Consider the following 11,963-nt stretch of genomic DNA (forward strand, 5'->3'; position numbering starts at 1 on the left):
ATAGAGAGAGAGAGAGAGAGAATTTCTGTCATCTGTTTATCTATCTATCTAATTATTTATGCCAGGTTTTATATTTTCTATATCATCTCTAAGGCAATGACATTTCATTTCTGAGTGACATTTCTGAGAGCCTACAATTTTAGTGTAGGAACCAATATATTTTGTGCCTATATTAAACTTGGTTCCGTCCGGACACTCATAGATGTGGGACGGGGAAAAGATGGCGGCGGCCTTGGTACAAATGTCATGTTTGTACCGTGGGATGTTGGCGGTCAGGGCCACTGGCATCCGACCGCTGATTCCAGGACTCGTGCAATCTCAGTTAAGGGCGTTTTCGATGAAGAAAGAACCGGAGCTGGAGGAAAATCCGTATTATGGTAAATATGAAGAGAAGATCAGGAAACTGCGGAGGTGAGCAGCTGTCAAATGCTAATATGTAGTTTCTGTATATTCATATTAATCGCGTGTGTAATATTGTAACATCAGTTCAAAACCTCAAGAATATAAAGTCCGGCTGGAGAAGCGCAGTGAGGTGAAGACGGAGCCGCTCGGACGGTCCAGACAAGCAGAATTCGTGAAGTACATGGAGAAAGAGGTGATGAGCACATCTTACATTTGATTTTCATTTTTCATTTCAAAATTTACCTTCGTGGTCTGCTAGATTTTTGTTGCCTACTTGTAAATAACGTGTTATTTTTTTATATTTTATTATGTTTTATTTAAATTGTATTTATTGTATTTTGTATTATATTAAATTTTATTTTTTTTATTATTTTAATATATAATTGAACATTATAAACCATACAATATTGTTTAATAAATGTAATATATAATCTATAATATAATATAATATGTAATGAGACATATCATTTGCTCATGTTGTTGTATTTGTAGCTGGACAAACGTGGTAAAGCAGGAGCTGGGGGCTTCACCAAAGATAAGGTAAGCTAATAGTTACTTCATTAGTATTTAAATGGTAAATTAGAGATGTATAGTTTGTCATTTGCATCTTTTGCTTTTTTTCTTATTTTATAGACATTAGGGTCTATTCTCAACCTTGATATGGTTCAGGAGAAATCTGGATCTGAAATTGTAGAGGTAAGAGGAAGCATGTTAATAAAAGAACACATTTGTACAGTCTTAGCATGCAGATAGACTGTACTGAAAAAAAAAAGTGAAAATATTAGAGTACCACACCAAATGCTAGGGCTGCACAATTAATCGAATTTCTAATCGCGATTAAAATGACAGATGCCACAATTACGTAATCGTTCGTAACAATTACATAAAAGTCCTCTTATGTTATTCTGATGTGCTTTTTTTTCTACATGTTATCTTAAGGGTTTTTCCATTGTTTCAATTTTAGTGTTAGTATAACATTATAATACCATGCATATTTTTACTTTCTTTTTTTTTTATTTAAAGAAGAAACCAATCCGATGTATATTTGACATTTGAGGCTTAATGCTATAGAAAAGCAATACAAGTTTTTCAGTTTTAGTGTTTTCAGCTTGTTTATTTTCATATAAAAATATGGCATGCAGTTGCTTCAAACAATGGTATAAACATCATTCAATGTAAATTGTGATAATCGTAATTAATAATCGCAATTACAATTTCAAGGGAATAACTGACAATTATGATCTTTGTCATAATCGTGCAGCCCTACCAAATGCCTACTTTTCTGTGTGCAGCTGTGGATGCAGTACTTCTCAAAGAAAGACACAATCAGTGCCGTCATACCAGTGAGTTCAGTTTTATATATCAGTCTATTAACTCCTGTAATAACAAAGTAATACATTCTTAACAATCCTGTAATATATTCAATATAGTCTTTAACTTAATATTTACTGCTTTTTATTTCAAAGCAGTTCAATTTATTGTGATGAGTAGTTAAATTTAAGATCATCAGATATGTGGTTTTACCAGAGATAAATGACCTTGTAATTCTCTGTCATAGGGCTCAACATTTGACATAATTTTTGGTCGTGCCAAATCTTGCCCAATGGTAAGTATGTTTTTTAAATTGTCAAGCATCATACCATCTAATAACCCTGCAAAATGCTAAATGTCCACTTAGTGGTAATAGATCCTTTCAAGAGCATCTTTCATCAGTCTAATCATGATGAAGAGTTTGTCTCTTGAATATCTTATTCATAGGCTATCTGTGGCCTCTGATGGTCTGTAAAACTTAACAGTAAGGTTGGGAACCAAGAAAAATACTGTAAAATATAATAATGTTGTTATGTGCTTGTTCTTCTTAATTATTCAATGCACTAATTATTTAGTGGCTCCATAATACTTCTAATGAATCTGTAGCATGAAACAGTAACTCACTCATAGTTTGATTCCCGAATGAATCAGTTTAGTAAGTCGGTTCTTTTTAGTGAGTCAAATATACAGCACAGTTCAATTTTGAATGAATGACTATTATAAGCCGGTTCTTTTTAGGGAAATAAAAAACCTGAAGCGCAACTAGTGTCATTTGATCCCAACGACTCTTTTGAGCTAATTTTTTTTAGTGAATCAAATACTTAAAGCGCGATTCTTTTGTCAATCAAATACAATAATATTAGTGAGGTCCAATTCCCGAACAAATCACTGTAATGAATCAAATATACAGCACAACCAGCATAGTCCAATTCCTGAATTAATCACTGTAACGAGTAACATTATTTTTAGTGAATCAAACATGCCGTTCAACCAGCATAGTCTGATTCCATAATTAATCACTTTAATGAGACCGATTCTCTTTTTTTTTGGTGACTTGAACACATAGGGCAACCAGTGTAGTTTGATTCCTGAACAAATCACTTTAATGAGTTGAAGAGTTGTTTTTACGATTCTCATCCTTGCGTACCTGCATGTACATTACCAGAAAGTGAAATTCAGTATAAATTTGATCTTTGTACTAATGATATATAATATAATCTATGATAATAGATATATAATATATGATAATGTAATCTTTGCACAGTTTCTGTATGCTCTGCCCCAGAAGGAGGGCTATGAGTTTTTTGTCGGCCAGTGGGCAGGTCATGAACTGCACTTCACATCTTTAATCAATGTTCAGGTATTTTCTTTTTTTTTGTTTTGTTTTTTTAATTTAAATTCCACACTGTCTGTTGGCATAGTTACTGAAATTGATTTGTATTTCAGACAATGGGAGAAAACGCACCCAGCCAGCTTATTTTATACCACTATACAGACCTGCAGAAGGACAAAGGCATCGTGCTGATGACTGCTGAGATGGATAGTACATTTGTGGTAAGTTAAATGAAGGTACTAAGTAAAACAAAGCAATCTGTGCCATTTTTAATTCCTTTTTTTAAACCTCTTTCAGACTGTCCACCAGGCACAGTGCTTGGCCAATCAGGTGCAGCTGTTTTATGGATCGCAGCGGCTTGAGACTTTCCGATTGGTCGAGACCTTCAACCACCAACCGGCAGAGTTTAAACACATGTCTGTGATAGCAGAACTCGAACAAAGTGATATTGGACCAGCAGTCACTACAAAATAATCCAAAGGCAATAAATATGGTGTTGCCTAATGTGTACTGTCGCTTTGGGAAAGCAGCGCTCTGTAACTTTGTTTGGAAGCCTGTGAGAGTCTCTGCAGCCAGAGGAGAAGATAATGTGTTGCCTTTCAATAGATATGTGTTAAATAATCTCAAAATAGATATCATATCACATATGAAAACAGATACATTCATACATTCATTAGATTAGCAGATTCAGTTCTCATTTGACTCCCAGTAAATGTACTCATTAGCATTTGGCACGAAATACAGTACTAGTGTGATTGTATGATAATTCTGTGCTTTAAAATGGAAAAAGGACGCGTTTTATTTGGATAGAAATGCCATAGATATGTTTCCCACAAAATAAGTTATCCACTTCATGCAAAAATGGTGCACTTAATTCTTCCTTATGTATAGTATTACTTCAAATTATCGAACTTAGATAACAATTAAGTTGTTCAAGCCTGTTTACTAAAAAATACAGGCGTCTTTCCTCATTCTTTACTGAGATAAACACCTGTAGCCTGGTGAGTGAGATTCATAAATAGACTTATCTGAAATACCCTGAGGACCCAATGTTCTTGTATGTCCTTTGAGGTGCTATTCATAATAAAGCCTCACATTTTGGTGTGGTATGTATGTACCTAGTTCTGTATTTTGTATTAAAATTGGAAAACAAAATATAAAAGTGACATGCAAATAATGCTTGAGAATTTCTCAAAACCAACTTCACTTTTCTGAGTCTTTTTACTGATGACATTTAACCAACTGACCTTGTTTTTAGTTGATTCCTAAAGCTCGCCAGAATATTTCAAAAACTTCATTTTAAACTGCATTTTAGAAATGGCGCACAAAGGCCATGCTATATTGTGGAAATTATGTTTCAGCACGTTGTGCTTTTAAACGCCCTCCAATATTCATAGCATCAAGCATCTTTTAAGCTTTTAAAATACAACTATCATTTATTAAGAATAAGGACAGATAATTTCTAAAAACATGATTTTAATTCATGAATAGCGGCAAACGCCGTGTCGAGAGTTCTGCGCATTTTGGTGAAATTTGGTAAAATGGTAAACGCGCCCTTATTTTTTTCTAAAATATTTCATAATGTACATTTTTCTGTAAAAAAAAATCTATCTATCTATCTATGCCGGGTATTATATTTTCTATAATCTCTAAAGTAATGACATTTCATTTCTCAGTGTGGCATAAGTGTTTAAATACTTTTTTGGGTCGCAGTATGTTCCTAATCTGATTTTAATCGTTTACATTTCGCGCTGAATTAGACCGACGGTAGTTAAACGTCGGTTAATTGTCGCCGTTGCCCCACCCTACTGTACACTGCGCGCTTTCAAATAAACCCGACAAGAAATCTCCATAAAACCACTGGCATTCGCTAATATACGCGATAATACGCACGTAAAAGCAGGCGTTTTGGACGCGTTCACAGCCGAGTCGGTGCGCACGCGTTGTCAGGTGCTGCAGCGTCCATAAACGCCCACCTACAAGAGCACCAGACGAGAGCTGCGCTTAAATCCGAGGTGAGCTTCTCCATCATATGCCATTAATTGACTGCTGCTTGTCGTTTATGGATGTTTGTCGGTGAATGTCGTCCGTCAGGATGCCGTTAATATCTCAATGACAGTTATGAACGAGCTCGTGTGTTTACGTGGGCAAAATAGCATCCTCTGATTATGCAATGATATTTATCATTGTGAATGGATTTAGATGCCAAATGTATCGTGTAGCTGAACCTGTTGTGTTGATTTAACGTTGGTTTTGCCAAACAAACCACTGTAATAAGAAATGAAGGCGTGAAATTATGCATTGGCATATGCATCATTCAAGACTTGTTTTGATGATAGGCTACATAGACCACAGCTGGTGGTCCTGTTTTTTTTTTTATATATTTTTTTATGCTTGTAATTTATTTGCTTATTAACATGTATTTTATTTATTACATTTTATAATAATTGTAATGTTATAATTCATTTTATTAATTTTTATTTATATTTTTATGCTTGTAATTTATTTGCTTATTAACATGTATTTTATTTATTACATTTTATAATAATTGTAATGTTATAATTCATTTTATTAATTTTTATTTATATTTTTATGCTTGTAATTTATTTGCTTATTAACATGTATTTTATTTATTACATTTTATAATAATTGTAGTGTTATAATTCATGTTTTATAATTCAGTAACAGGGTGGACACCAGTATTTACTGTATTGTAACTGTACTGTTGTTTGTCTGTAATTAATATTTAACACACATTGTATTTCTTTTTTTAAATACAACCTACTGCTCAATACCTGTAACAGGGTTGATAATAGTCTCATGTATTTATTCTCTTGTCCTTATTCACAGATGGCAAAAGCAGACCAACGCTTTGGGCAGAGAGATGGATCTGATCAGAACTTTGACTACATGTTCAAACTCCTGATTATTGGCAACAGTAGTGTAGGAAAGACCAGCTTTTTATTCAGATATGCAGACGACTCCTTTAGCAACTCTTTTGTCAGCACAGTCGGCATCGACTTTAAGGTGAAGACAGTTTACAGGAACGACAAGAGAGTGAAGCTCCAAATATGGGTGAGTGCTGGAGCAGGCTTATTGGTGTAACTGAATGCCTAATATTGTAATATGTGAATGAAAATCAGGTTATTTTTAGCCCCAGATTGTTGTTCTAATGTGATTGGCTGGCATCATTAAACTTGAACCACATTGGCTGTATTATGTGACGGGCGCATCCTCTACCTTCCACAATCACCTTCCACCAGGCTGTGAATGAGAGCCATCTTTTTCTGGAGGAAAAGAAAGCAAGCGCCTTCCTTTACCTCCCCCCCCCCACATGCATCATCGATGCTGGTTGTCATGGAAGCAACACACATACTGCTCCCTGGCAGAGAGAGATCCTCATAGCCAATTAAAGCAGCCCCTGAGGGTAAGAAAGGGTGGGAAGAGAGTTCGAAAGCACCCGAGAGTGCCGGGTGACAAGTAAGACACAACCACAATTTTGGATAATTCATAATCTGGGTGTATTGATCGTGAGGTGTTAAAAATAGGCTCTCATTCAAAACAGCTGCAGGGAAACTGGCGCCAAGTGGAACAAAACAAAATGGGCTTTAAATAAAGACGGGCCTAAAATAGAGAAATTGCGACGTTTCACTAAACCATTCATTTAGTTTGTCCTCCTCATGTTTTGTATCTGTTGCATTCATGGAGCATTGAAGGTCATGATATGTCACGCTGTTATAAATAACAATGCCACCAAAGTTTGTATTGCATTTTTGACTTTCCAGAAATGGAAAAGTCATGAGATTAAATAAATAAAATGTATAATTTAATAAAAAAATAATTTAAGATTACTTTATCTGTGATAATTATGTATTAGTTATTTTTTTAATTTCTGATAATTAAAAAATTATTTTGACATTATTTAAAAATTAATAAAAAAAAGTGTATACAGTGCAAAATTAAGTATAAGTATTTTTTTATAGTTTATACAGATTACAATGAATCAAATTAATAAATTAATATATATGTGTGTATTTAAGAATTATATGTAATATATATTTGTATTTATGTATAGAATAAAATCTATATGAATATATATATATATATATATATATATATATATAAAATTTAGTTTTACAAACACACACACACACACACACAGACAGATAGATAGATAGATAGATAGATAGATACTGTAGATTGAATTGACTGCATCAAATTAAATGCATCTACCCTAGCAAATAACATAGCAAAAATAAAGAGGAAATAATGGGGAAAAGAGGGAGGAATGGGTTCAGGATTCAATCCTGCATCTCCTGAATGAGCACCACTGCTCAATGTGTATCTTGTTTGCTAAACAATGTGCCAGGCCTCTGACAACTATTTTTTTGGCATAAATGTATAATGAATTTGTGAATTTTCTGTGTTGTCTATAGGATACAGCGGGACAGGAGCGGTATAGAACTATTACAACAGCTTACTATAGAGGAGCCATGGGCTTCATCCTCATGTACGACATCACAAATGAAGAGTCCTTCAATGCAGTGCAGGACTGGTGAGCAGCTTTAATCCGGAATCCATAGAGTTTTATCCACTGAAGTTATATGACATAAATGCACTTTTCCTTTTAGGGCAACACAGATTAAGACCTATTCATGGGATAACGCTCAGGTGATATTAGTGGGGAACAAATGTGACATGGATGAGGAAAGGGTGGTGCCTTTTGAAAAGGGGAAACACTTGGCCGACCAGTTAGGTAAGTTGTGTCCAGTCTTTCATCCAATTTATTGGATTTGATCTAATTTCTTTGGATACTTTCTCGCAGGGTTTGAGTACTACGAAGCCAGCGCCAAGGAGAACATCAACGTCAGACAAGTATTCGAGCGCTTAGTTGACATTATCTGTGTGAAGATGTCCGAGAGAGTCGATACGGATCCACCCATGGTCACCGGTGCCAAAACCACCCGGCTAACCGATAAGCCGCCCCAGCTACCTCAGAATTGTTGCTGATTTCCATCTCGACTCATGTGCCAACGTATCAGCAGCAGATCCGATGTTGTTTGGTTTGATCTTATGTTATATGGCGACTGGAACCAATCTGGGGTGCGTTTTATAGTATGATACATCGTTAGAAAAATTAACTAGCTAGTGACGACTGTTTCTGGAAATCGTAGTAACATGGTTGCACCTTCATCATTTAAACATGTTGGTCCAACAATATAGAATTGTCGTTAATGACGTCGCACACAGGCATTGGAGTAAAAACTTCTGATAAATAATCGATTCGATAGTTTATAGTTAATTTACTCAAACAACAGAACGCTGTTCATTTTTTAAAATCACGTTAACATGTAGTATGTAATTGGCGTACACTTTACATTTGGTTGTTTCAATAAGCATCTTCTCTATAACGTAATTTCTAACTTTGACGAACGTAGCATCTAAGGATTGCTTAACTATTTTGTTGCCCTTGTTTTTCTTTATTTGATGTACGATTCATCACATGTTCCCTTTTCCGTCATACTCCAGGGTTCCCGTATGCATTTACACACATGCGCACTCTTCAAAAATGCTGCTCATCGTTGACACGCTAAAATACATATAAAACAATGTATATTTAGACGGCATGCTAACAAGAAACTATGCTTCTAACCACAGACCAAAAGTAGTAGTTCCTACCATGCAATTTTGCGAATGTTCCTTGGAACTATGGTTTCGGGAAACATTGAATCATTGTAGATAGCGACAGAACTTGCGACCATAGTTGGCTAACGATGCGGGAAACGCACCCTTGTTTGTTTGTAGCTGTCAAACACATGAAGTAGTTCAGTAATAATAGTACACTTCTAACTTAATCAGTCCATAGGAAACTCAAAGCAGGGACTAGAGCAAAGCACAAAAAACTATTACTTGGCTCTCAGAACTTAAGTGTTCACTGTTGAAACTAGATTTAAAACACAATCTGTTGTGGCACAATCTTGCTAATCTTATGAATTATATATTGAGTGTAGTATATGAGTACTTTTAAGGGGATAGTTCACCCAAAAATAAAAATTGTCATCATTTGCTCATCCTCAAGTTTTTGATGAGTTTCTTTTTTCTGTTAAACACAAAAGAAGATATTTTGAAGAATGTTGTTAACCAAACAGTTGACGGTAGCCATTGACTTCTATAGTATGGAGAAAAATACTATAGAAGTGAATGGCTACCAGCAGCTGTTTAGATCTACAATGGGTGAACTATCTCAATAGTGAAGGTAAAATGGTGTATATTATGTTAAAAGGCACAAATATAAACTCAGACTTTTGCAAAATGGCCATTATGCAGTTTTCAGGGTGGTTTCAATGCTCTGATTTGATTGGATCAGAAGCAGATGCACATTGTATGTTGGACTCCATCTATTAACTGCTGGCACAGTATGTGTTTTGAGAAAATGAGCACTTGCTTAAGCTACCTTTATGTTAAGAGAGAAAAAATGTGATGTTTAGTGAATTCATGATTAGGTACGCTAAATAAAATTCATGTCTTACACAAAAATATGATATTAAATTCATGTTAAACTTAGTATTGTCAGAAACCACATGTAACAGTTGTGAGTAATAATAGACTGAACACAATCAGCACATTTCATAGTCAGGTGACGTTCAAAAGATATTCTTCACTCAAGTCCTCGAGCAGAACGGCGAGATATATTGTGAACTCGTGCCAGGATGTCTTTATATTTCAGAAACTTGTAGCAAATCCTTGTGGGTTCGTGTATGTATAATCTACTTTGGTTTTTTATCAAGTGACGTACGAGTGTCTTCTGTAACTATAGTCGAAAATATTCCAAATGAGATATTTTTAATTCAGATGTTATAGGCTACTTTTTGTTTTTCTGAGTAGATATTTATTTTTATGCTGCTGGAATATATAGTTGTACCTTTGCTGTCAGTGTATTTTGATTTGTAGACAATTTACACTGGGGCGTACAGTGATTGTACAGTTGTGAATGTTACTTTTAGATGCAATTTGTAAAAATAAAAGCACAAATCACATATAATAATAGTAATATTTATGTGTCATGTCTGTGATTGTATGTATGTTGTATGGCCAGTATAATAAAGATATATACTGTATATACTATTTGAAATTAAAACTTTCAAAACTCAAAATTCACTAAAACAGAGCTTTAATTACAGTATCCTTATTCTTCATTTTTAAAAATCTGAATTTTAATTTATGGTCTTAGATTAAACAATGAATATCTGTCTGTCTATCAAATCTATCTTTAGCTGTGTTCTTTTATTATTTATATACTATTATAGTATTGATTAATATTTTGAATTACCTTTTATTTTTTTATTTTCACTTTTAACTTTAGTTTAAGTTAAATTCATTTTAGGTGCTTTTTTCTTTTTATTAGCTTTTTAAAAATATTTATATATAGCTTTATTGTTATTTCAGTTAAGTAATTTTTATACCTCAATTTAAAGGGGTCATATGATGCGATTTCAAGTTTTCCTTTCTCTTTGGAGTGTTACAAGCTCTTGGTGCATAAAGAAGATCTGCTGCGCCGTTCTCAAGCCTGCTGGCCGTTCCTCACTGAAGCCCGCCGTGTGTGACGCTGTGTCGATAACCGCATAAACACATTTCATTACACCAAATACACAAAATAATGTTCTTTTTAGCAACATCGTATGACCCCTTTAAGCGTTTTAGAATGTCCCAAAACTGTGCCTTGATAAGCATGCACTGACTATTTCGTCCAAGTTCAAAATAAAACTCTATGAACCACTCCATTGTGAACATATGGAGCTGAATGAACCTTTAAGGTTTTGAGTATATGTTTTTCATGTAATAGACTACTCGACCAATCAGATAAGTTCTTGTTTTTCATGCCATGGTCTATCAGCCAATGAGATTTCAGTGTATTAGGTGTGCTCATCAAGAGCGTTAACGTCTGTGTAACATCCGTAATCCCATCCTCAACAGAAACGTAGGTACGGTACAGGAATTGTTTGCAGAAGTTTGATTATCAGAACGCTTTTTACTGTTGTCTTATTGCAGGCCCTGAAAGGGATTAGTAGCTGCTGGAGTTTTAAAGGGGTCATATGATGTTGCTAAAAAGAACATTATTTTGTGTATTTGGTGCAATGAAATGTTTATGCGGTTTAAGGTTCAAAAAACACATTATTTTCCACATAATGTACATTATTGTTTCTCCTCTATGCCCCGCCTTTCTGAAACGCGTCGGTTTTTACAAAGCTCATCGTTCTGAAAAGCAAGGTGTGCTGTGATTGGCCCGCTATCCAGTGCGTTGTGATTGGCCGAATACCTCAAACGTGTGACGGAAATGTTATGCCCCTTACCATATTGTGATGCCCTGTCAGGCCGGAGCGACGAGACAAAAACATTAAACCCATTATAAACGAGGCATTTGTTGCATCCAGTGGGGACATAATTACTGATTATAATGACTTATACTGTCTTTTTACGCGTTGCATTGCATCGCGCCGCGTAAACATAAAACCATGTCTGCATTTGTGATTGGAGAAATGACAAACAACAAGCCCTACTCTACACTGCCCAAAACTCGAGTTTGAATCGTCAGTGGCAAATTCTTTAAATATAAAAAACGTACTTACAGTCTGTGAGTCAGAACAGCCGGCATTGTAGTCTACTCTCCCAGGATCAGGAAACAGTTCTCCATAAAATGGTCTGCACAAATCTGAATATTTGGGGTGAACTGTTCCGGAACAGTGTTGTAAATACAACTTAACCACTGATTTCTAGTGGTGTCCTCTTTTGGAAGGCCAAACAAAGTAGTTTCGCTTTCACAACGAAACACAGCGTCACACATGGCGGGCTAGAGTGAGCGGAGGCCGGCGGGCTTGCGGCAACCACATGTGACGACCCCGGACTGGACTCCACTTCG

General features: G+C 35.3%; 2 protein-coding genes across 2 annotated transcripts; both read left to right on the plus strand.

Annotated features, from left to right (window-relative positions):
* Positions 1–194: 194 nt before the first annotated feature.
* LOC107653579 (ATP synthase mitochondrial F1 complex assembly factor 1) lies at positions 195–4,235 on the plus strand. Its single transcript, XM_016440316.1, has 9 exons — positions 195–411; positions 487–595; positions 895–942; positions 1,036–1,098; positions 1,695–1,745; positions 1,961–2,008; positions 2,978–3,073; positions 3,160–3,267; positions 3,344–4,235. Exons 1-9 carry the CDS (start codon positions 203–205, stop codon positions 3,518–3,520), a joined length of 909 nt encoding a protein of 302 aa, XP_016295802.1. The 5' UTR covers positions 195–202; the 3' UTR covers positions 3,521–4,235.
* A 565-nt stretch (positions 4,236–4,800) lies between these two features.
* Positions 4,801–9,108, plus strand: LOC107653655 (ras-related protein Rab-3B-like). The gene is made up of 5 exons (XM_016440436.1): positions 4,801–5,061; positions 5,897–6,121; positions 7,483–7,601; positions 7,678–7,802; positions 7,872–9,108. Exons 2-5 carry the CDS (start codon positions 5,897–5,899, stop codon positions 8,054–8,056), a joined length of 654 nt encoding a protein of 217 aa, XP_016295922.1. The 5' UTR covers positions 4,801–5,061; the 3' UTR covers positions 8,057–9,108.
* The last annotated feature ends 2,855 nt before the right edge of the window (positions 9,109–11,963 follow it).

Source organism: Sinocyclocheilus anshuiensis, unplaced genomic scaffold, assembly GCF_001515605.1.
Source record: "Sinocyclocheilus anshuiensis isolate Anshui unplaced genomic scaffold, SAMN03320099.WGS_v1.1 scaffold1079, whole genome shotgun sequence".
NCBI classification, from domain to species: Eukaryota; Metazoa; Chordata; class Actinopteri; order Cypriniformes; family Cyprinidae; genus Sinocyclocheilus; species Sinocyclocheilus anshuiensis.